Genomic DNA, 25,531 nt, shown 5'->3' with positions numbered 1-25,531 from the left:
TGCTTCTCTCTGAGAAGCAGAAAGGAGAAGCAGAGAGAATGATTTAGCCTGCAAATAATCTGACAAAGTGTGAGATTTTGCGACCTTACTGAAATGTAGATTCACATCACTTTTATTAGACCAAATAACAGAGCACAATAAGCAGACAAGAACAAGGCAATATAGTGACTTAGCTCTCATTCTTCATTGTTTTTCTTTTTCCATCAAGAACTTCAGCAAATATTCTCTGAACTTTACTGAAAAAATACTCTAGGAAAAACACCACTAAGTGTTTGGGAGTTTGCGGGGCGGGGGGGGGGGGGGGGTTTGTTTTAAAAGAATTAGAATTACATACTGACAAATACCATGAGCAAATCTCACTGAACAAATCATACTAGCCAATTTTCCAGCAAGTTCAAACATTTGGACTTGCACTCATTTACCTGTCTGTGTCTCTAACTTCAAAACTTTCAGTAATCCATCTTCACCACCACATGCTATGAAACCTTGGTCCTTGTTCCAAGATACACATTTCAGCTTCACGTTATTGGGAATGGCAATCTGAAAAGCAACCACAACCATTTTCACAGCTTTTCACGGAGGGCTTGGTTAGTGACTTACACATGAAGGGTGAAGAAAATCCACCCCCCCCCCCAGAAGAAAAACGGTCCTTCTTGCAGAGCGTGAGCTGTGATGAAAATGGGCATGAGCTGCCCTACCATTTGCGAGAGAGAGAAAAAAGTGCACCCAAGAGGACAGTGACTCCGCAGGAACCCAGTGGGGAGTCACCTGATGAATGTTTTATAGGGAGGAAGAGGGAAACGGAGGTATAAATCCAGACCATCAGTCCATATTCCCTTTCCACATACAACCCTTGGGGCTACCCTTTTGTTGTGACTTTTCTCTTGGCCGGCAGCCCATGACCATCCAAAGAATTTAAGGCACCTGGATCAGCAATAGGTAGAGGGAAAGGGTGGAGAAGCACGCCGCGATCTGCCTTGCTGGCTTCCCAAAAAAGACCGAGCCTGGGGCAGGAATGGGAGAGCTGTGCGAGAGGGCTGCTGGCTCCGCCGAGAATTATCTGCGGTTCGGCACCGTCCGAGGGGGGACGAGGCAGGAAGGTGGGAAGCGCGGGAGCGAAGCGGGATCAGGACGCCGGATTCCGCCGGCGGGATGCGGGAATCGCCCGCGGGACGCGAGGACGAAGGGGAGGGGATGGCGCCCGCGGGAAAACTCACTTTCTTGCTCAGGTAAAAGAACATTCTGGGAACTCCGAGAGGACGAGCCCAGCCGTCCAGGCCCGCCCAAGGAAGCCCGTCCTAATTCTCCAGTTGCGAGTACCAGCAGCTCTTGGGAGCGCCCGTCACCCTGGCAACCACAGCCGCCGGGTCGCATCCGGGGCGCGGAGGGACACTTCCGGCGCCGTTCTCTCCCCGCCGGGCGTCGTGCGCCTGCGCGGACGTCGGGGTTGCTGGAGGGACCGCGGACGTCGTGGGTATCGGAGGGACCGCAGGCGCGGGTCTGAGCTCGTGGTCGTGCTTGGTCGCTCGGGTTCTGGGCCTTTTTGCCCTGCGCTTGCGGTCTGGTGGGTGACCTCAGCGCCCTGCCTCGTCGCCTTAGCGGTCCTCCTTTCGATAGGCTCGGAGGACAGGTCATACCTCCGAGGGTTGCCGTGGAACTTGCCTGAGGTGTCAGTATCAACTCAGGATCAAAGGCGCTCATTCAGATGGGGTCAAGATGATTGGGTGTTTTGTAAGCCCCAGAGTCCCAGCATTATGAAAAGGAAAGGCATTTTACAGTATTTGGTGGACTGGCGCTTTTTGCCGAATGAAGGCGCAATCCTTCCCCTACGCCTTTGGGGACTGGAGAACCCTCTTTGCCAGATTGTGTTCATTGTTTGTTTTAGAACTTTTTAAACAGGTTCTTTAAGCTGTTACTGCAGCCCAGTGGTTCATGAGCTTTGGGCCTTTGCGGCATATAATTGCCATTGGGGCATAGCCTTCCATTTTTGAATCATTAAGTTTGGTGTTTGGTATGTTCTCGCCTGAGGTCGACTGTGTTCTCTTTTCTTCTTTTCCTACCTTAATTCTTCAGTTCTCCCTTGTCCTTTTTGAATGGTTGGAGAGTTGCAAAGCACCGCAGTTTGGGCACAGGGCAGAAACCCCCACGAAAATTATTTTAGTCTCACTTATCTTTTAATTTATATCTGATTTTCCCTTTTACCATATTCTGCGGCTCCTGCTGTTGAATTGCATAAGCTATCTCGTACTTTATGCAGCAGCAGCTGCTAATTCCCCCACTTAGTCTTTCCCCATTTCAGGCAAATAATGTTCAGATCTTTAAAGTGAGTCTGTTGCCTCACCCAGCACACTCACTCACGAATTGACAATGGTCCCAGTGCCTTTCCCATCAAATCTAAATCTCAGCTAAAATTAGATTTTCCTTTGATAGGGAAATGTCTTCACTATGGTACCCGCATCTAAGCAAGCCAATGTGCTTTGTGCATCAGAGGCCACTTTATATGTCCTGTGATGTTCCTACCCTCTCTGCCAATTGTGCCTAGCCAAATGTACAAATCAGGTCTGCCTGAGAAATTACTTCCAAACTTAATGGCCATCCCATTCAGATAATTTATTTGTTTTTAAATGTGTATCTTTTTTCAAGGTCAGACTGTAGATTCTGAAGATATGTTGGCACGGGTGCACAATGAGCTCCCTATACTGGGCTCATGAAACAGATCAGAATTATCTAAGCCATGGATTCCAATCAATCGGTGAAGTATAAGAGATGAAATTAGAGATGGTCACACTCTTGAAAAATCACCTCTTTAAGTACCTTCCCCTAGTGCTTGCACATGAGCTGTCATTTATTCCTTCTGTAACAACATTCTGATCCTGTCTTGAAGTTTGGAAAATAATACTGCTTCAAGTCACCTTTCAAAAATGGTGAGAAATGACAGTGTATGTTTCATATAATATACACTGCCTTGATATATTTATTTTTTGTTTCTTCCCTTTGAAGATTCTCTTTAGATTTTTTACTGATTTTAAGTTTACATTTGTAAGTTATATTTACATTTCAAGTGCTTATATTTTTATACTTCATTATTTTATTCAAATTTAGATAATTTTGTTTTATTCCCCCTCCCATAACATTCTTGATAAAAGCCTATTTAACCTGAACTTACATTTTTAACCTTAAAAGTATGAGATAAATTATAGGAAGAGTTACAACACTGAGTCCTTTGACCAGAAATCGTCATATATTCAATACTTGTTAGTTCAGTTTTAGGAAATATGTTAATAGGTGAAATTGATATAGGTCACCAAAAAAAGTCATGACAATAATATATAAAGATAGTAACTTTTTATTATACTAAAGACAATACAAACAGAAAAAATGAGTAGTCACAATTTAAAGGACGGTTTTCTCCTAAGAGCTATAAGCTTTCAAGCAGAAAAATAAAATACATATACTAAATATGTAAGTGAAGAAAAGTTAAGCTTAAACTTTAAAATGGCAACATTGGGTTTGTTGTTAACTTGTTAGATCTATATTTATAAGTATATAATTTTCTTGATTGGATCCTAAAGTGAAACAGTAAAGATAATGTAGGATTTTTTACCAAACTTGGTAAGAAGTTATAACACTTAATTCAAAACTAAAGTCTTTAGTTATATGTTTCTTACAATATTTCATGTAGTGTTCACTTGATCTTGATATGTGTGTTATAATCCCCTGATCACAGCTTCAGTGATATTCCAGCAAAAAGTGAGCAAAAAACAAAGCATTAAAGAAACAGTTCTAAATTATATTTACCTCAATTATATGAACTTTTTTTATGTGTAAATACTCGTATAATTTACACTCTCAATAATAAAACTGGTTTATACTACAAATACTATCAAGAGAAAATAGATCAAAAGTTCCCATTTTAAGAATGGTTATCTTACTAATATAAACATTTAAAAATTAAATGGCTCAATTGGTAAATAAAGAAATACCAAACTTTTCATTCTATTCCCTATGAATCATTTCACAGTCATAGCTTAGAGACACTAAAGTTTGCTCTTAAGGATGTGAATATTTATGTCCTACTGATTCTCCAGAAGATCCTCATACTACTTATCCAGTAATATTAAAGCATTTGCAATAGCAAATTATTAGCAGGAACATTGAAGTATGCAAAAATATTAAATAGACCAAGCTCTCCGTATATCCAGGTGAAAAATCTGAGTAATTCAACGATGTATTTGTCCATATGCATCTGCTTGCAACTTGCCCAAAATATCATCGAGTGGCTAGTTGTTAAGGCCAACGCCTTTTATTTTTAGACATCAGAAAACATAAACACACTTTCAAACACTTCAATACAAGATAAAAGAAAATAATTACATTCTATAGTAAATAAAGAAAAAGTGAAATTATTTTCTCATCAAATCCTTAATCTAAAACTCAGGAATTCTATTCTTTAGAGAGCATGTTATAAAGCAGTGGTCTTCAGAGATGATGATACAGAGCATCTGTCTTCAAACATTTTTGCTCTTGTCCCCTAAAGTAATTTTGACAAATAAGAGATATCTGTGCATATTTAAATTATTTGAAAATTTTCATCGTAAGATTTTGTTACAAAATATACCGTTTCTGCCATATCATAAGTATTGAGGGTTTTTTAAGATAAAATCTAGGGACACCTGGGTGGCTCAGTTGGTTAAGCACCTGACTCTGTTTCCGCTTGGGTCATGATCGCATGGGTCCTGAGATCAAGCCCTGTGTTGGGCTCTGCACTCAGCAGGGAGGCTGCTTACCCTCTCCATTTTCCTCTTCCCCTCCCCACCACTCATGCTATCCCTCCCCCCACCCTTCCTCGCTCTGAAATAAATAAATCTTTTTTTTATTTAACTAAAAAATAAAATAAAATCTAAATTAGTCTTTCAAATGTACCCCATATATAAACACCATACAAATGGACACCTACCATCCATCTTTAAAAATCAAATATTTAAAAATAAAGGAATTTGTATTTCCTTTCCACTTTCTCCACAGAATTTTATTCTACTTTGAATGTTGAAAATATTTTCTTGATCCCTGAGACTTCTCTGAGGTAAATTTATACAAACAACAAGCACATATACATTTATATTGAAACTACCTTTAAATTAATATTCTTTGACCATAAGGTCCCCAGTTCTTTTAATCATCTGGGTTGAATTATCATTACAACTATTATGAGCACATAATTGATCAAAAAAATAAATTATAAGTTTTGACATAAAATTACTAAAAATAAAAGGCAAAATTTCACTGGAAAAATGTCTTTTAGTGAGGGCACCTGGGTGGCTCAGTGGGTTAAGCCGCTGCCTTCGGCTCAGGTCATGATCTCAGGGTCCTGGGATCGAGTCCCGCATCGGGCTCTCTGCTCGGCGGGCAGCCTGCTTCCCTCTCTCTCTCTCTGCCTGCCTCTCTGTCTACTGTAATCTTTCTCTGTCAAATAAATAAATAAAATCTTAAAAAAAAAAAAAAGTCTTTTAGTGAAAGAAATTGGGGGAGTTCATGAAATCTTGATGAAAAAACAGTTGAACTATCCCTTTGTTTGGCTTTCCGGAGATTTTACCCTTCCAAGAAATTCACCCTACCAGACTCAGGTTAGATAAAGTGTGCCTTCCTTTTGTAAAGTTAGAAGAATGACAATGCAAAGTGAGAGATGGGAACAGAGAATGTCGGCTGACCCCCTGGAGCATTTTTGTTAGGCCAATTTAAGGATTTGAAAATGGATTTTTGTAAAACTTTCTGTGCTCCCCCCCACCCCTATCACAATTTGAACACCACGCCTCTAAGATACCTAGAGACAGTGTTGTTAACTTGAGCTAAGAAAAAGTACTCTTCCTGAATTACTCCTTTAGTTAAAGAACTGATTTCGGGGGTGCCTGGGTGGCTCAGTCGGTTAAGCGGCTGCCTTCGGCTCAGGTCATGATTCTAAGGTCCTGGGATCAAGTCCCACATCCAGCTCAAGGCTCAATGGGGAGTCTGCCTCTCCCTCTCCCTCTCCCTGCCTCTCTGCCTACTTGTGCTCTCTCTGTCAAATAAATAAATAAATAATCTTTAAAAAAAAAAAAAAAAAAAAGAACTGATTTTGAAAGTTTCTTGGATGGGACTGTGCTACATTTTGAAATCTGCTTTTGACCAGCTGGCTAGCCTATGGAAAGTATGTGTCGTCTGAGCCATCTCCTCACTAATCAGCTACCTCCTGTACACCTACAGATTCTGAACTAAGAAAGCCCATATGAAGGAACCATAGCATAAGAGCTCCACCTGTTAATAACACAACATAAGCTGCTATGGAAAAGCACTAGAGAAAGAAATAGGCAGCTTTCAGCATGTAAATGTTGAATGGGCAAAATAGTCTATTAAAACATTTTAAAAGAACTCTAAAAAAATAAACACTGTATTGCTTTTGCGCATCTTAAAACGTAATGAATAGGGCCCTTATCCTCCGGAATGTCCTAAAATGTTTGGCTCAGTTGTACTACCTAGGGTGGCTTAAAGCAGAAACCTTTCCAGAAAGGATATGTTTGGCATTCAGTCTCTGCAGATATGAGCTGACCCTCTCCTGGAAGGCCAGGGTGGCTTCACACCCACAAGCATCTTCTGTAGAGACGAGTCTTCGAGCTTCTTCAATGGCTGATGACGACAGTACACAAAATGTTATAGCTAATCAGAAACCGTAGAAATCAGGAAATCTGTAATTCAGTCCTTCCATTTTTAAGACTTAACTAAATGCATTTTCAAGGAGGTAAGAGGATATAAGAGCACACAGGAAGAGGAGGAAACACTCTGAAATAGTAATGTCACAGAAGGAACTGAATGAGATATTGGGAAACGTTTACAGTCATCAATCCTGGGTATTGACTATATGAGATTTCCTCATATTCTCTACTTCTGTGAGTGTTGGAAACTTTCTGTGATACAAAGTAAATTTTTAAAAAGTTGACGTAGGGGGGAGCCAAGAATGCAGACCTAAGGTAATTAATCTTATTATGGTACTGTGTCCCTATTAAGAAATGAAAATAAGGAAAAGAATTCTCTCTTTGGCCAAAATATTTCAAGAATTAAAAGTAGATAATTCCTGATTTCTTATACAGACTATTATTCTATTGAATGGTCTGAATGGAGAGTTCTAATTCTTACCCATAAATACTTTGGAAGTAAAAATTAGGTTTGTATCAGCATTTAAGCAAAGAACCTGGGAGAATGATAATGCTCACTCCTAGTTCTTTCTAAAATGCAGTGAGGCCGCTCTCCCTACTGTCATAGCCCCTAAAGTTGCCTAACAGAAATAAGAGTAATTTCCCATGTATAATCTTCCATTGTCATCTGAGGACAGAGAATGGTCTTTTGCTCCTATGTTTTCTCCCACATTCTACAAAGATAGGATATAGAACAAAGATGACCATAAATTCATTTGATCAAATAAAATCTATCTACCTGACCAAATCCTGTTGTCTTTTGGGACAGCCAGCCCAAATCAGTCAGTCAGTCGGTAAGCCAGAAAGTATCTACTGAAATTAAGTACATCCCCATCATCCCTGTACAGAGCCTATAATTGGCACTCATGATGCTTTTCCAGTGCTTCTTGCCTGATAAACTGTAAGTTCTGTGAGGACAGTGGCTCAGCGGGGTAGTCTAATTAAAACACTCACAGAAAATTTTAAAATTGGGATGTGGCACAATTGAAAGTTGGGAGATGAACCCATTCACAATAGCATCAAAAAGAATAAAAATTTAGGATTAAAGTTAACAAATGATGTGCAAGACTTGTACACTACAAACTACAAAGCATTTGTATGTCCCCAATTCCTTCCTCAAGACTGAAAGAGTACTAGATCTAGAAGAGCAGCTCCATGAATGCTTGCTGAGCAAAGAAGTGAGTGGTTAGGCCAATGCGGTCAGGACGTAATCCAACATAAATGCGGCTGGAATCCCCATCTTCCAAGAGAAGAAAAATGCCCCAAGACTGAGTTCTCTGAGGCTTGAACCCCTAGATAGGGTAGCCTAGATATTAGTACCCTGACACATTCAAGTCCTAAAAGCAAGCTCTTCCCTACTATCCTCACCCTCCCCAAGAAGAGGTTCCATACTTCACTTCAAGTGAAGAAATATCTACTAGTAACTGTCAGGTGCTATGGAAGTTGCCAGAAATATAGACAACATCAACCACCCCCAGGGTTGGAGGTTACTGTCTCCGGGAGCATAAACACACAAGCCTCAAACTCCGACCAAGTCTGAAATAGGAAAGCCATCCTCATTCGTCTCCCGGCCTGTTCCCCACATCTGTTTTATCACCAAATCCTGTTCATTCTGCCTCAGGAAGGTGTCTGGAATCAGCTTGCTTTTGTCACCACTGTCCCCCTCCTCACCCAACCTGGGACCACTGCAACAGTCTCCGACTGCCCCCCCATCCCGACTGCTGCCCCCCACCCCCGCCCAGCTCCTCAGCCCCTCAGCCCCACACAGCAGCCAGGGGGACTTGTGAAAATGTAAACAGAATCATGCCGCCCCATTCCTCAAAACTCTCCAGTGAATTCCCATCTTCTATAAAACAAAATATAAGCTCCTTGCTCTTGCCCCAGAAGATCAGCATGACTCAGCCCCTGCGTCCCTCTTCAAAGCGACACCACACTTCCCTGGCTGGTGGTGGTTGCCACAGGCGCTGGCAACCAGACGAGTCCCTCCCTCTCCCCCCTCCCCCCTCCTCTCCTCTCCCATTCCCTCCGCTCCCCCCAAAGCCGCCAGGCAGTCCTCGGCATCGCTCTCCCTTCTTCCTCCAGCTCCCCAATTCCAACCTAAATACCGCTGATCCTCGGGTCTCAGATGTTACTTCCTCAGAGAGCCCCTCCCAACCTGAAGGAGCTCCCCCAACCCTCATGGGCTCAGGACCCTGTTCTTTTCTCACAGCTCTTCTTTATAAATAGCTCTTTCCTTGTCTTTTCCCCTTAGACTGTTACCAAAGACCATACATGTCCTGTTCATGATTATACACCCAGTGCCCAGAAAATTGTAGGCGCTCTGCTGACCGAAGGGTTGATGGAACCCTTGAAGGAACAAGTCACCCCAGCACAAGGTGTCCTGGGCTGAAAGAGAACCGAGCTCATCCGAAGGAAAAGGGAAGCTCTGGTAGAGGGGGTAAAATTGAACTAGACCTGTTCAATTAATTAGGTTAATTGAATTCATTCATTCATTCAATTTAATTAATTCAACTAATTCATGTTCTTTAGTTATAGAAACAAACATACCAACACAACTGTGTAGTATTTGATTCAAACAAAGCAATTTAGAGAACACTTAGGCAAGTGATGAAGCATAATAAAAATAAACACTCATAAAGCTACCACACAACTTAAGAACTAAAATATCATGAATACTGTTGCAGAGACATCATTTAAGTAAAAACAGAAGCACTAGAAGATATTTGCCACACATACAACAACAAAGAATTTATATCCGGAAACGCACAGGGTTCCATTGTATCAGTAAGAAAAATATAATAAACCCAAGAGAAAAGTAAGGGCATAGGTAGCATTTTCCAATTAAAAAAAAAAAAAAACCTCCAATGACTAATAAATACAGGAAGTAGCCAGGAAATGAAAAAATAAAGACCGTAGGGAGACACTTTTTTGCCTCCTCTAGAATGGCAAAAATTTAATCCAACAAAACCAAATATTGGCAAGGATGTGGTTCTTGGATTTTGGCAAGCGGTAGTGGTGAGGGAAGGGGGTCCCAGCGAAGGGTGGACACGGGCAGGGCGCGTTTCTGGCATAGCCAGGTGTGCACACGGTGGAGCCCAGGACCTGGAAGCAGGGAGCCCCCGGGGCAAAGGGAGTGCCAGGGTGAAAAGGAGAGGGGACCCCGGGGCGGGGAAAGAAGGGGATGGGGGCAGAGCTCCAGTCTGGGATGATAAAGTTCTGCGGATGGGGAGTGGGACCGAACTAGACGCTTCGACACGGTGAAAGCGGGAAATCAGCCGTCAGGTGTATCTTACCATCACTGCAACGACAATCCCACTTAGGAAGAGACTGTGATCAGAAAGGAAGAGGAAGGAATCCTAGGGGAAAGAACGGCTGGCGGCGACACCTGCTTCATTGGGAAGACAGCTGGGAGCCTCCGGGGGCCTCGGACCCCTCGGGACGGCGCTTAGGCCTTAGACAGGAAAGCTGCCTCCTAGAAGCCGAGCCTCGCAAACCCAACAGGTGGCAGGGACAGTCCGTACCTGCGCACGTCCTCCGGTCTTCGTTCAGGGTGTAGCCGGGGAAACAATCGCAGTGATAGGCCGCGGGCCCGTCGTCCACACACAGGTGCTGGCAGCCGTGCGAGCCCCCGGCACACTCGCTGCGAACTACCCGGGCGCGGGGCAGGAGAGAAAATAGTCCCAGGTCACAGCGCGGAAGGAGACCCAGATTTCTGGCAGAGAAAAGCCCCGGCGCAGTCACAGCAGGGGCTGAGAATGAACCCGTCCGCGGCCGGCGACTCGGCGGCCGGCGACAGCGCGCGCACCTTGCAGGAGAACGCCGCGTGGTCCCTTCCTCCATCTCGCATCCCTGCGCTCCCACCTTGGACTCCTCCCCGCTTGCCTTCTCATTTCTCGCAGGTACATGGGGGTGCCTCCTCTCTTCTTCCGGCCCGCAGTGCTGGGGCTGGCCCGAGGCCTGATTACATTCTGGAACTTAACCTTTGGCCTCTCTGGATGCTTCCAAGTGCCTCCCACATCTCCAGCCACTCAGGGACCATCTTCACCATCACCAGAAACAATGCATTAGGGACCCACCGGCACAGGGAGCTAACTCAGACGCTGCACATAAAGGGGGTGTTGTGCGGGCCAAGGGCTGCCCTCAAAAGGGTGCAAAGCAGGACAGAAGACACCAGCCGGCACACCCATGCACACAGAGGTAGTGACAACAGTGATGACGGTGAGGGGAGGTGTCGGTTTGGAGAGTGGAGCACTTATTATCTGTCCCAGAAATCTATCACAAGGAGGAAGACGGCTGGCCCAAATCTGAGTGGAGAGCAAAGGGCTATCTATGCTCAGGGGTGCCTGGGTGGCTCAGTGGGTTAAGCCTCTACCTTCGGCTCAGGTCGTGATCTCAGGGTCCTGGGATGGATCCCTGCATCTGGCTCTCTGCTCAACGGGGAGCCTGCTTCCCCCTCTCTCTCTGCCTGTCTCTCTGCCTACTTGTGATCTCTGTCATATAAATAAATAAAATCTTTAAAAAAAAAAAAAAAGTGCCATGCTCAGCTCATTCCACATTTAGAGGGGCCCAGGATAAGTGAAAACAGCAGGTCTGTTTAAACTAAAGGAGTTTAATAAACCCAGAAATTCTTCCCGGGAGACACGAGTTCTTCCTCTGTCATTCCAGGGACCAACCAAGTTTGTTTGCTTGTTTGCTTGTCCCTCCACACTTAGGAAACTTCCACTATTGCCTATGAAAGAGCTTTGAGTGAAAGGCAAGTCTCTCCATAGTGTATTGTAGAGTATCTTTCTAACTCTAACACTGATAGTCCCCTTCATTACTCCAGACTTTTCCAGCACAATGCCGGATAGTCGGGGGTGCCTCGGTGGCTTAGTGGGTTGAGTGTCTAACTGTTGGTTTTGGCTCAAGTCATGCTCTCAGGGTCATGGGATCCAGCCCTGCAGGGGGCTCTGCACTCAGCGCAGAGTCTGCTTGAGATTCTCCCTCTCTTCCTCTCCCTCCCCCTCTGCCCCTGTCCCTGCACAGGTGCATGCTCGCTCACTCTCTCTCTAAAATTAAAAAAAAAAAAAAAAAGGCAGAACAGTAGACTGTTTCACTTTTCCCTTCATCCCAGCCTAAAGCTGCCCTATAGATAACAACGGTCATGCCTCCACCCCCGGACCTGCTCTAGGGCTCCATATTTAATCTACAAGCCTTGTGGTACTGCCCAGCAGGGGGAAAAGCAGGCCACTAGTGGGGATGTGACCCATGTTATGTACCCCAGTTCAGAACAGTAGCTGTTATTACTTTAAAATGTATAAACACTGCTCTGCACTGAACTCCATAGATATATTTCTTCCTAACCCTTTAACTTTCCACCATCTAGTCTTGCCCTGTGCTGTACAGCCACGAAACATGATAGCTTGGCATGCGATCTCATGCATAACCACCAGAGCAAGTGCCGAGGTTCCAATCCTCGCTCTGTGACTCACTAGTTGTGTGACCATGGGCAAGTTACTTAACCTGTCTGGGCCTCAGCATCCTCATACAGGGGCTGTGAGCAATAATAAAGGTGTGACTGTGTCTGAGCTGCCTAGAACCATGTATGGCATCCAGTAGGCACTGAAGAAATGGGGTACTGTGACCTCGGAGCATGGCCTGGAATAGTCTGCCGTAACTGAACATTATCTTGGATTTTTTTTTAATAAAATGTTCCATTTATTCCATAATATTTGCCAGGGTTTTTTTTTTTTAAGATTTTATTTATGTATTTGACAGAGAGAGACACAGGGGTAGAGAGGGAACACAAGCAGGGGCAGTGGGAGAGGGAGAGGCAGGCTTTCCTGCTGAGCAGGGAGACCAATGTGGGGCTCAATCCCAGGACCCTGGGATCATGACCTGAGCCGAAGGCAGACCCCCAATGACTGAGCCACCCAGGTGCTCCAATATCTGTTAGTTTAAATGTAAACTTTAGTGTCCTTTTTCAAGGTCTTCGATGACCCTGGCTGCTTAAGCTACCAAGTGGGGTACCTGTAACCAATTTGAGAAGCGCAGCCATGTGGCCTCTCCACCCCAACTGACTTGGTCCTACCCCGGAGCAAACCAACACAAGCCATTCCCCTTGGCCATCCGGCTCTGCAGTCCTCTGCCTAAACCTCCACCACCCTCGAGGCCCACCTGCTGCCCACATGGTCTGCACCCTTCCCCAGACAGCCTGCCTCCCCGGCTTCCACAGCCCTACGTTACTGTCCATCCCTCTCCCTGCCTAGTCTGCTTCCCCAAGGTGTTGGTTCTCTTTGCACCCAGCCTGTAAATTGCCCAGGGGCAGAAAATGTGCTTCTTTACATCCCCACAGGGCTTTGCACAGTCCTGGGAACAAAATAGGTGCTCAGTCCTCTTTAAATTCTTTTTTTTTTTAAGGGCATTGGTCATGTGCCATTTCCCATAGTCTCTCTCGAAAAGGTCACATAATATCCCTCCTCAAGGGACAGGAGCATATACATAAAAATCTAATAAAATGGCCAAAATTAAACACAGCCTTGAGAGGCAGGAATTTCTCTCAGAAGTGTTTTTACATTATAAATGTCACCCTGCTCCGCCAGTGAATTTAAATCAAATTAATGAGGATTTGCCAAGACATAAGGCTCAGACTCACAGAAGACTGATCATCTAGAAACCGTCAGGGAACAACTGACTTCACATTTACTGGAAGATCTGTGTGGGTCTAATTCAGTCATTGACAAAGTCTCCTTTACTAAAGCGATCCAGCTTTAAGATTAACGCTACAGAAAAGTTCCAGGGCAAGTTTTAATTGGAAAAAGATCAGTTCAGCCTATCACACCAAATAGTTACTGTTTTCAACCGACTTCCTCTAAAGTTCCCATTTGCTTCACAAGTCCCCAGCGTACAGAGCTATAACATTTTCCTGGATAAGGATCCTACATTCAGTTAGCTTTTCTCATATCCCTCACTCCCTACCCATTTCTGAAGTGAGATATATTTGCAAAATCAAGTGAGCTCACTGCCGTCTGAGCAATGCGTGCCTTGGTCTATAAGCAGGATAGAAGGTGTAGAGTCTGATTCGTTAAGTATCTTTAAGAGTCTCTTGCTGTGTCCATTGCAAGTTGGTTTCACTGCCATAGAGAGAGCCAGCTAGGAAAGAATTTGTTGAGTGGACCTTACCTGAACATGTTTTGTTGTCAGCATTCAGAGTATAACCCTCATAGCATTCACAGTGATGGGACCCATCTCTGTCATTTACACAAATGTGCTGGCAGCCATGGGTACCAAAGGCACATTGGTCTTGAGCTACCAAAGAAAATTCCAGGAGAAAAGCAATTAAAAGTGGAGAAGTCTTTTATTACCCATATATAGAAATCTTCTTACCTGTGGCTAGAAATATATAAGAGGCAAACCTATTGGAAACCTTCCACAGCCATCCGAACTACGGGCTGATAGCAGAAGTTAGCGGTGTCTAGAGAAATCCTACACACAGTCCTTATTCTTCCTTTTTCCCAACTGCTTTTTCAAAATCATCCAGACTGAGTTTTTAGGATCTAAGTATCTCATAAATACTAAATAAATAAATAATTCCTAAAGCATTCCTCTTAGGTTTATTGTATTTACACTGAATCAGGGGTGTACCAGCGATAGTGTGGCTAATTCCACTAGATTCAGAAAGACGCCAGATTTGAGTGGGAAGGAACTGTAATTCCGCCCTCCCTGTTCTAAGTGAAGAAGCTGAATCTAGAGGAGACCAGCTGACTCAGAGCAGCATCAGAACTCAGGACCCAAACTGTCACTCAATGCACTTTTCTATACATGGACGTGGTAATTTTTTTTTTTTTGTCTTTAAACTTTTCATTTTGAAATCACTGCAGGCATACGGAAGAGTTCCAGAAACAGCACAAAAAGTTCTGTACTTCACCCTATTTTCCTGAGCGTTAACGTCCCATATAACCATAGCACAATTATCAAAACCAGGAAATTAGCGCTAATACAATGCTATTAACTAATCCACAGATCTTAGTAAAATGTTGCCATTTGTTCTACCACTAACGCCCTTTTTCCGGTCCAAGACCCAATCCAGGGTCCACATTGTACTTCACTGTAACATGTCCTTAGTCCCCTCTTCTCTGGGACACTTCCTCCATCTTTGCCTTTCATGACCTTGACAGCTTTGAAAATCACTGGAAAATTACTTTGTAGAATGTCTCTCAGTTTGGGTTTGTTTGAAGTTTCCTCCTGAGGCTAAATATTTAAAGAAGACAACAGAAGCGCTACTGTGCCCTCAGGACATCGTGTGAGGAGAGGCATGATGTCACTGCGGGTCACGACTAGTGGGGTTCCCTCTGGTCACCTGGTTGAAGGGGTGTCTGCCAGGTCTCTCCACTAGGAAGGAACTGTTTATCCTGTTGTAGTTAATAAGTATCTTGTGGAGCATTCTTCGATTTTAACTTACTACACTGTGTTTAGCATTTGGAAAGCACTGCCAGGGCTAGCTACAAGGCCCAAGAGAGAAAAATCAACCAAGTACCTGGTCAGTGTGCCTTACCCCTCCAACACCGGCTAGGCGGGGAATGCAGACGGGGAGGTAGCAAAAGGAAAGCCTCCTCCTCCACTTACCCGAACAAGTCTTCCTGTCTTGGTTCAGGGTGTAACCTTCGTAGCACTCACAGTGGTAAGAGCCAGTTCTATCGTTCACACAGATGTGTTCACAACCGTGAGTGTTCAGAGCACACTTATCGATAGCTGTCAAAAGACCATCAGGACAAATGGAAACACAGGAAAATGTGGTAAATTAATTACGGGTCACCACCACACGTACACACACACACAGGTATTAAAATGGGAGGTGGCCTAGTGCAACAGAAAGGCCACAGGACAGGAGGTTGGGAACTGATTTCTGTGCTGGCTCTTTCACTAACAGACCCCATGACATGGGTAAGTCGTCTTCCTTCCCTGGGTCTCAAGTTCATCATCTATAAAATGAGTACGTTGAATTAAATGATCCCTAAGTTTCCTTTCTCTCAAGACTTTTTCTGAGGATTTAAAAAAAAAAAATGGACCTAGATCCCATCTTTACTTACTTTATGTGAGTAGTCATATACCAGATGAGTAAGAACCTCTCTAAACTTTCTTCTGTGTCTAAATTCAGTGAGCAGCTCTGGTCTCAGAGACAAAGGAGCAGCTTGTACTTAATTAAGTAAAATCCAGGAATAGTTCCAAAATCCTCAAAAAGACTGAGAGTTCTGGCTCCCTTCCTGACTAACCCATTTTCCTACTAACCCTTTTCTTGAAAACTAATTATAAGTACTATAAAGATGCTGATTCATGTATTACCTCACTTTTCTCCAACAATTTTAGAGGAAAAACATTGATAAGCAACCATGAACCAACCAAAAGGCAGTTAAGAGAAAAGCATAAGGCCAGTCCCAAACCTGGAGGGCAGGTCTCTAGCTGAGTCCCAGTCAGGCAAGCTCCCCGAAGCGGGCCTCACCTGAACATGTCTTCTGATCGGCGTTCAAGGAGTAGCCTTGGCTGCACTCACAGTGGTGCTTGCCTTCCCCATCACTGACACACACGTGCTGGCACTGGTGTGTGCCAAGCAAACACGGGTCCAGAGCTGCCCACCGGAAGTAGACAATCATCAGTATCAACACATAAGAAATGTTCCAGATACTTCCTTCCCTGTCAAAAAGACATCACCCTCTGGTTCCTTTTCAATGAGAGCTCGTCATAAAAAACTGGCCCTCTGTCTTCTGCCTCTGGCTTCTTGGAAGCACCACTCTTACATGAATGATGCTACTAATTTAAAATTACAGATTTTAAATTAGTAGCATGATGCTACTAATTTAAAATTACAGATTTTGTTTCAGCTTTCTTAAAGAGAAAGGAAATTCTGAATTTGGAGCCGAAGGCAAACACTCACGTGGTCACACAACTTGATGTTTTATTCAATGTCTCCACCTAGCCCAGGAAAAAGAATTTACTTCAGTGCACTTCTGGAAAGTCTATGAGATCATTGTCCTGCTGGAGCCAGAATCTGCTTTCCAAGGGCTCTACAGTGTCTGTCAAAACGAATTCACACACAGGCATGTCCCTCCGCCTGGAACTCAGTGGGGCAGCAATACGTACTTAAACATGCAAACAGTGGAGGACAAGGCAGGTAACCGCCTTCCGAATGAGCAGCAGGGGTGTGGGAGCCTAAACGTACAGGTGTGCAACTTCAGGGCCTCTAGTATCTGCAAGGAGTGTGGACTCACAAGCTCCATGCAAGCAGGTAAAAAGAAAAGGAAGACCAGAATAAATGAGATTACGTCAGCAAAGCCGCAGCCTCACCTTTTCACTCCTGGAGGTGTTTGTATCTCGTTGGATTTTTTTTTACCTAGTAACATGTTTTGAAAGAAGAATCAATGAATTTAGTCATTTCTGAGAAAACCAAGGAGGCCTGTTGGAGGAGGCTGGCACCCCTGGGCAGGTAACCCAGCCTCGACTGCTTTGGCAACAGGTCAAGGTTAATATTTTCCCAAGAAGAGCCTTTTCATGGAATGATCTTTCCAACCCGTTGACTACAACAAGCTGCCCCTCAGTCCCTTTTCATAGAGAGGACATTTTTTCCCCCAGAACAAGCAGTTCTTTTGTACCAGAAGGAAAAGATTGCCACTCACCACTTGCTACTTTATGGCCTTGAAGCCCAACCCCAGGTGCTAGCTTTGAGACCCAACTCTGCCACAGACCAGCGTCTTTCTGGAAAAGCTCTCACCCACAAGCACAGGGGGTTTTCCTGGGAGAAAGAAAGCCACGTTCTTTTGAGAAACCAAGGAATGCCAAGAACAGCTTGTGAAGGCCCAGTATCCTGGGACAGGAAAGACGAGGGGCCACCAGCCAGGTCTGGCCGAGTTGAGGCCAAACTTGGCTCTAGACCAAGACTTCATCTCCCATTTCCTGACAAACTGGGGTGATTGCTGAGTTCCACATTAATTTCAGTATAAAGCCTCCTTGAAATTTCAACTGTAATTACTAATTCATGTCTCGTCACCATCTCCAGACTACTGCTTAATAATATGGAAGGAATATTTTATCCATGCATCATCAGTGCATCAGATTAATTAATGCGTATCGAGTAAAGAGATGGGGCATAGGTTACACAGCATAGGTATCTACATTTTAAAATTCACCTGAACTAGAACTTTGCCCACACTTGTTTGGGTAATTCCACAGAAGGCTTTGAAAGACTGTATCTCTAAATGATAAATAAAAAATAATAGTAATAATAAAGCATGAATATGGGTAGATACAAAGACAAAACATAGATGGATACAAAGGAAAAAAGGAACTTGGGTGCCTGGTGGCTCAGTCAGTTAAGTGTCTGCCTTCAGCTCAGGTCATGATCCAGGGTCCTGGGATCGAGTTCTATATCAGGCTCTCTGCCTAGCGGGGAGTCTGCTTCTCCCTCTGCCCCTCCCCACTGCTTGTGCTCACTCGCTCTCTCTCTCTCTCTCAAATAAATAAATAAAATCTTTTTTAAAAAGAAAAAACAAACCTAAAAATAAAGTACGCGTCTCACACATTCATAATTCTGATCAGTGGCTAAGATTAAAGCCCGCCTTAACTGGATTCATATTCATGGATTTGACTGATTCGTGCTAAAAATTCCAATTAAATTAGCATGCTCGGGCGCCTGGGTGGCTCAGTTGGTTGAGCGACTGCCTTCGGTTCAGGTCGTGATCCCGGGCTTTCAGGATCAAGTCCCGCATCGGGCTCCCAGCTCCTTGGGGAGTCTGCTTCTCCCTCTTGTATACCTTCTCCTCTCTCGTGCTCTTTCTCACTCATTCTCTCTCAAATAAATAAATAAAATCTTAAAAAAAATTAGCATGCTCATATTCAAACTGCATCCTAAAGGAAAAAAGAAAGAAGGACTGTAACAAAAAATCCAAGATTTTTTTTAAAAATCTGCTTCTCGCTATCTCCCAAGTGAACTGAAATCTCAACTCTTCCCCCGTTCCTAATCCTGTCCCTCCACAAAGAATAATCGGAGGAAGAACAGAATCTGAAAACTAGAGGATGCAGAAAATAAGCAAAACCCTAACTGCCAGTTACGCCGGAAAGCCGGGGGATCCTTCCACGGGCGGACAGATGCTGCTCGCGGTCTTCGGCAAGAAAACAGGCAGAGTTCTGTTAAAGCCGGAGATGGTAAAGCTAAAGAAAATATCGGGGGAAGATGGAGTTGTGGGCAGAGGGGAGAAAAGAGGAGTCTTGAGTTTTTTATTTTTATTTATTTTTTATTTTTTTCTGACCCCATCAGGGAACAGCAGGATCATTTATCCTGGATATTTCTAGACCTTCACATTTCTAATGCAAACACGAAGATTTTTATGAGCAAACCAAGTTATATATAAAGCAACTCTATATTCCTAAACCAACAAGGTGTGTCTAAGCTGGTAAAAAAACTGAAGAAAAGCACTGCTTATATTTTAGTTTTCCATAAAGTTTCTACCAAAAAAATTAAAAAAAAAAAAAGAATAAATCTCTTTCTTGGGAGACACAATATCTGAATATTCTAGTTGGGAGCAAGACTTACCGCAAAAGGTTTCCTGGAATCTAGAGGAGAGTTTCTCAATGACCCCGTAGGTCTCCACATAGAAAACGTGCTCGTCCAGGGGCTCGCTGGCAATCATCTTGAGGGACTCCATGTCTGCCCGGTCCACGCCCACGGCGTAGAGCTCAATACCAGATGCCCGGGCCCGAGCAGCCACCTCATTCACCTGGTCCTGGGGCCTCCCATCTGTCACGATGATGGCCACCTTAGGGATGTTGGAAGTGGGCCCCCGAGCTCCTGCCTCCACCGTGAAGGCCTCATCCATTGCTGTCTGGATAGCCAGGCCAGACATGGTGCCTGTAGACAGGGGTGTGATCCGGGCCACAGCCTGTTTCAAGGACTGTTTATCTGAGTGGGTCTGGAGATGGAACTCAATCTTCACGGTGCTAGCATAGTTCACCACTGCCACCCGTGTATCTGCCGCTCCAATGTCCAGAGTGTCAATTATCTGGGAGACAAAGGTCTTCACCTTGGTGAACTCCAGGGGCCGCACACTGCGGGAACTATCGATGATGAACACCAAATCCAAGGGCCTGCTCCTGCAAACACCTGCGAAGAAGGGTGTGGAGGACGGGCACAGCTGAGCAATGACGTCATCCCAGTCGGAAATGGGGCGGTCCTCATACCCGAAGAGCCCTCCAGTTGGAGGCCCTCCTGTCTGCTACCTTTCGCCAAGACCATCATCCTCCCTTAAGATGCTAAAAGCACCAGGTGCCTGGGTGGCTCAGTAGGTTAAAGCCTCTGCCTTTGGCTCAGGTCATGATCCCAGGATCCTGGGATCGAATCCTGCATTGGGCTCTCTGCTCAGCAGGAAGCCTGCTTCCTCCTCTCTCTCTCTCTGCCTGCCTCTCTGCCTACTTGTTATCTCTGTCAAATAAATAAAGCAATCTTAAAAAAAAAAGAAGAAAAGATGCTAAAAGCACCAAGGTCCTTCCAAATTCCCTAATGAGGATTCACACAGAGGGGAGAAGTTTCTCCAATAGGCTGGCTAAGGCTGGCTGAACCCCAAACTTCCCCCTAGAACCTCATTCCTCTGCTTCAGCATTGCTCCCAAGGTTCTGCTGGCCTCCCAGGAATGAATGGTTTCCAGACCTTTCTTGGGCACCTCAGCCATGGCACAATGGGACAGTGGCCTTGAATAGCCTCGCTGCCCTGTCCAATCCTCACACACCTCAAGCAATGGCAGACTTCAAGGCAAACACACTGGTGCTTTTCTGGAAGCTTCCTTCTTCTACTCCCCCACCAATGAGACAAAAACTGCCCCCAGAGTAGCCCTAAGTGCCCCCTCCTTCCCATCATTCATCAGGTTTAATGAACTCTGGGGCCCCGTGAGCCTGAGATACTTAACCGTGAGAAGAGGAATGACAATCTGATCCATGTCGGTTGTGCTTCCAGTTCTGCGTGTCTGGTTTTCAGGAGCAGACATGTCCACTTGTGTCTCCCCTCTGCCCCCACCAAACTCTTGTAGTCACCCCTTTCATTTTTTTCATTCACCAAATTCTTTTGGGGGACCTACCATGTTTTAGCCCCGGGGCTACAAAAGCAAAGAAGCTTGTATCTTTCCTACTCTAAAGTTCCAAGCATCAGGACCCCTGGAAGGCGCTGTAGGTTAAGGCTCTGACTCTTGGTTTCGGCTCACTTCATGGTATCAGGGGTGAGATCAAGCCCCACGCTGGCTCCCTGCCCACCGCATAGTCTGCTTGAGATTCTCTCTCCCTTTCCCTCTGTCCCTCCCTCTCTTTCTTTCTCTCTCTTTCTCTAAAATAAATAAATGAATCTTAAAAAAAAAAAAAAAAAAACAAGCTCCTTGTAACACCACCACACATCTTTGGAGCACCTGGGTGACTCAGTCGGTTAAGGGTCTACCTTCATGATCCTGGGGTCCTAGGATGGAGCTCTGCATCAGGCTCCCTGCTGAGTGGAGCCTGATTTTTCCCTCTCCCTCTGTCCCTACTTCCAGCTCACGCCCTCTCTCTCACACTCAAAGAAAAAAAAAATTTCTTTTTAAGATTTTACTGATTTATTTCAGAGGGAAAGAGCAAGAGCGTAAGCAAGGGGGAGGGGCAGAAGAAGGAAAAGCAGACTCCTCACTGAGCAGGGGGCCCAACACGAGGCTCCATCCTAGGACCCCAGGATCATGACCTGAGCCAACGGCAGATGCTTAACCAACTGAGCCACCCAGATGCCCCTAAATAAAATCTTAAAAAAAAAAAAAATCACACACATCTTCATTTTCATTTGTTCTTTCTTCCTTTTCCCCCAATCTTGTCCTAAACTTTCTCTCCTAGCCACCAAAATCAAGTCCAAAAGAGAGGAAAGCCAGTCACTAAACATCTTTTTCAAGTCATTCTTCCTCCTCTACACACACATGCACACACAACTCATCATACACACCAAGTCCTAAATGGAAATGTAACTGATGCTTGGGCATGAAGCATCAACCAGGGTTCTTTCTTTTCCTGACAGGGGGCTGGAAGGTAACACTAGTGTAAGAAGGCAATTTACTCGGTGACTAAGGGAAAAAGATGGTTTCAAAACAAACTCCTACACGAGACAGTTTGTGACCAAAAAAAAAAAAAAAAAAAAAGCCCTATCTGGAACAGGAATGATGCCTCTAGAGAGTTTTCTTCTAAAAACAGAAAACTATCCTCTGGTTTTATCCTGCTTCCTGGACGTATTCAATTAAGAAAATAAATCATACTTTACTTTCAATAATGTTATAGAGATCTTAGGGCACAAAAGAAACAATCCTGTGAAGTCAGAGGTGCAGAAGTTGCTTTTATACCCATTTTACAGGTGAGAAGCCTGAGGTTTGGAAGGTGGGTGAGCCAGAAAACAGCAGGTCATGGATAGGACTCCAGGTTTCCTGACTCCCAGCCTAAAGGGGCTTTTCACTGAATGGCTGCCTCTCTCTGAAACCATATTTTCCACCACACACACACACACACACACACACACACACACACACACACAAAATCAACATTATATCATGTACCTAGTAAACATCCTGCTTGTTGATTTTGAGCTACTGCCCTGAACTATGCTATATGTCATGTATTTAGTTAAGTCAAAAGGAATTAAATCTTAAAAAAAAAAAAAAAAACCCTCCCAAATCTCATTTCATCCCTTGATTACCATGTATCAGGAGCAAGGAAGAAGAATCCTATTGAAAATCCTTCCTGGACATGGATGTAGGTACTTGTACATAATTAGAATAAAAGGAAAAATACGTGTTGATATGAGACCTAGATTTGACAACCCAGATACCCAAATCTTGTCCTGACTCATGTTAAGGCTATGTTCTTATGGTATATATGCATGATTCCTTCCTTCTCACATGGAATCCTTTATGGAGGCTACAGGGGGTGTCGTGGGCAGAATAAAGCTCCCTTGCCCCCCAAAATATCCATCTCCTAATTCCTGGAACCTGGACGTATGTTACTCTACATGGCAAGAAGAAGGAGGAGGAGGAGGAGGAGAAGGAGAAGACTTGGCAGATGGATTAAGTTAATGACCCTGAGATGGGGATTTTATCCTGAATTTTAGGGGTGGGTCCTAAATTTTAATTACAGGGGCCCCTAAAAGTAAAAAAAGAGAGAGGCAGGAGAGGAGATCACCGTGATGAGATGTGAGAAGGACCCAAACTTCTTTCAGTGACTTTGAAAATGGAGAAAAAGCCATGAGTCAAGGAGTGAAGGTAACCTCTTCATGCTGAACTAGGCAAAGATAGTTTCCCCTAGATCCTTCCCAAAGGAACACAGTCCTACTGACACAATTTTAGACATCTGAGACTAGTGTTGGACTTCTGGTCTATAGCACTCTTAGATAATATATGTGTATTGTTTTTAAGTCACTGAGTTTGTGTTAATTTGTTACAGCAGCAATAGAAAACTAATACAGGGGCTCAACTCAGATGACGGGAAATTCCTTGAGCCTCTGGTTTCTTCTTGATTTGGACTCCCTCTGCAACGTCACTGTTTTGGAATCTCACTCCCCTATACTAGAAAGCAGCGCTTTGATTCTCAGAAAGCAAGAAAGTGAGAATCTAAACTTCCTAAAAGATTTCCAAACTTAAAATTATGCTGATTTTTTTTATAGTTCTGCTAGAAATAAAAGCCTATAGGAAAGCATAGCCATTTCTGGTTGCAGAAAAGGGAGGGCGTTTGGGAAAGGGTGAAACGTAATGTTTATTAAAGGATTATCATTCAAGATCAGCTTGGATCCAAGTAATGCGGGGGAACTCTGAACACCCCTTAAGGAATCCCTCCTCCCTCTCCCAGTCCCATCCCCAAGGGAGGTGGATCAAGACCAGAGGCAAGGTTACCTTTTAGAAGAAAGGCATCCCTACACTGCCCAACCCCACCACCCCAGCCTGGAGCAAAGCAGGCTACCCCCTAAATTTAACCCTTGTGAATCCTGGTACTCCCTGGCTCAAAGACAATGCTGTCACCATTTCAAATCCAGCCCCTTGGGGCTGATGCAGGAAGGAATCCTTTGTGCTCTTTCTCAACATTATCCAGAAAGATGCAGAAGGGGATAGACAAAGCAAATCAACCTGAGGCATGAATGAGACTGGAGACCCAGAAAATGGTTTGGTGCAGCCTCTCCTCTTCAGCAAGACCGAAACTGGACATTTTCGTAATGAAGATAAAATTTTATGTAAACCCATTTTAAGAGCTTGGTAGGATGTAGCTGCGGAAAGATCCTTGTGTGGGATTTTGGAGCCCTGAGTTCTGTTCTGAGCCCTGACAGATTTGCTGGGTCATTTGGTAAGCCTCAATTTACATGCTTTCAGGGATTGTGACAGGTGGTCTTCCAGCTCTGCTACTCTAGGAACCTCTGCCCCAGGAACTAACTATTGACCAAAAGGGCAATGGAAAATTGTTCGCCAAAGACTCAGTGTCTTGGGTGTTTGAGGATCTAAGAGAGTACAGGCTGGGATTGGGACCCAGTCAGTTCAAGAAGAACACCTGGTCAGCGGCAGAACACGTGGAGACCAGGATGGTTACAAGAGAGGTCGTTGGCCATCCAGCTGCCCCTTCTGGTTTCCTTTTTGGCTTCCCACCCCCACTCCCTGGTGTGAATTCCAGTCCAAATTCTGGTCCAGATCCTAGATTGGACTGAGACAGCTTGAAGGGTGTATCCAGGAGAGGGAGGGTCACCCTGATCTGGGGCTATAGGTGAAGTGATTTCCAGACACTAAAGGCAGAATCTCAGGAAGGGTTCGTTCAGCTGCACAGAGGTAGGGGTTGGCACAGAGGCGGGGAGGTCGTCTGTGTTCCCGACGGCCCCATCCTCCAGGCCCAAATTGCAGAGGGAAGTGGCTGCAGTTTGAGCTTCAGGCGACCCAAATTCGAGTCCCGACTATGAGTGACTTTGAACATTCCGTTCCCTTGCCTGGACCCGTCTCCCCACATGTCTCATCGGGGAGGGGATTCTTTCTCCTGCACCGCAGTCTGGCTCAGGCTGGGACGCAGGGAACACTTGGCGGCTGCACGGGGCTTCTCCTGTTGGATGCCCCGCTTTCCCTGCCACCCATCCCTCCCGCCCGGTCCTCCCCACCTCCCTCCTGCCGGCTGTCCCTCCCCGGTGCCCGCTCGCGTCCCTCCCAGGCGGGGGTCCCACTCCCCCCGCGTACCTGCGCCTCGGGCCCCGCCGGGCTGGCCGGCCCCGGAATAGGGCGCGCGGGTGGGGACAGCAGAGACAGGGCGGCGCCCGGGACTGCCCCCTGGGCCCCGCGTGCCCAGCCTCCGCAAACCCGGGCGGGCCAGGGGGCCGGGGGCGGCGGGGGTCGGCGGCAGCAGCAGCAGCAGCGGCCAGAGCAGCAGGAGCAGTCCCGAGAGGTGGCGCGGCATGGCGGGCTCCGCGCTTCTGCAGGTGTCGTCGTCGAAGGTTCGCTCGCTCCAGCAGCCAAGAGCCTGGGCCCCGCGCCGAGGCGGCCAATTTAAAGGTCCCGCCGCCCCGCGCCCCGCCCACCCGTGGCCCCGCCCCGCGCCCCGCCCACCGCTGGAGCGCGGGTGGAGCCGCCGGGCTCCGCGCCCGGGACCCGCGGGATCCTGTCCGCGCATTCCGGCGGCAGAAACGGAATGTCTGGGGCAGGCTGGCGGCGGCGCGGTGCCCGAAGTCCGGCGCGCGGAGGCCCCCGCCGGGTCTCGTCTGGGTGGGCAAGGCCGGGCGCCTCCTGGCCGCGCTCCGCCTCTCCCGGGACTTGCGCTCAGGCCTGCGA

The 25,531-nt window shown here is 45.6% G+C and overlaps 2 protein-coding genes across 5 annotated transcripts in view; both read right to left on the bottom strand.

Moving 5' to 3' along the window:
* Window positions 1–1,364, bottom strand: part of WDR35 (WD repeat domain 35) — a 64,778-nt gene extending 63,414 nt beyond the window's left edge. For 2 of the 4 annotated variants that reach the window (XM_032353231.1, XM_032353230.1), the window contains exons 1-2: window positions 1,218–1,364; window positions 423–540 (exon numbers count right to left, since the gene is read on the bottom strand). In XM_032353231.1, the coding sequence (XP_032209122.1) occupies window positions 423–540; window positions 1,218–1,241 (142 nt within the window). In that variant the 5' untranslated portion in view covers window positions 1,242–1,364. The remainder of the gene's footprint in view (window positions 1–422; window positions 541–1,217) is intronic. The other 2 variants (XM_032353228.1, XM_032353229.1) reach the window with 1 other exon arrangement.
* A 1,975-nt stretch (window positions 1,365–3,339) lies between these two features.
* MATN3 (matrilin 3) lies at window positions 3,340–25,216 on the bottom strand. The gene is made up of 8 exons (XM_032353226.1): window positions 24,944–25,216; window positions 19,288–19,854; window positions 16,204–16,329; window positions 15,330–15,455; window positions 13,887–14,012; window positions 10,247–10,372; window positions 6,550–6,660; window positions 3,340–4,276 (listed from the first exon to the last, which is right to left on the bottom strand). The coding sequence occupies exons 1-8, from the start codon at window positions 25,158–25,160 to the stop codon at window positions 4,221–4,223; spliced, it is 1,455 nt and encodes a 484-aa protein (XP_032209117.1). The 5' UTR covers window positions 25,161–25,216; the 3' UTR covers window positions 3,340–4,220.
* Between the last annotated feature and the right edge of the window lie 315 nt (window positions 25,217–25,531).

The sequence above is a fragment of the Mustela erminea genome, chromosome 7 (assembly GCF_009829155.1).
Source record: "Mustela erminea isolate mMusErm1 chromosome 7, mMusErm1.Pri, whole genome shotgun sequence".
NCBI lineage: Eukaryota > Metazoa > Chordata > Mammalia > Carnivora > Mustelidae > Mustela > Mustela erminea.
The sequence above is the reverse complement of the archived record's forward strand: the minus strand, read 5'-3'. Positions and strand labels throughout refer to the sequence as shown.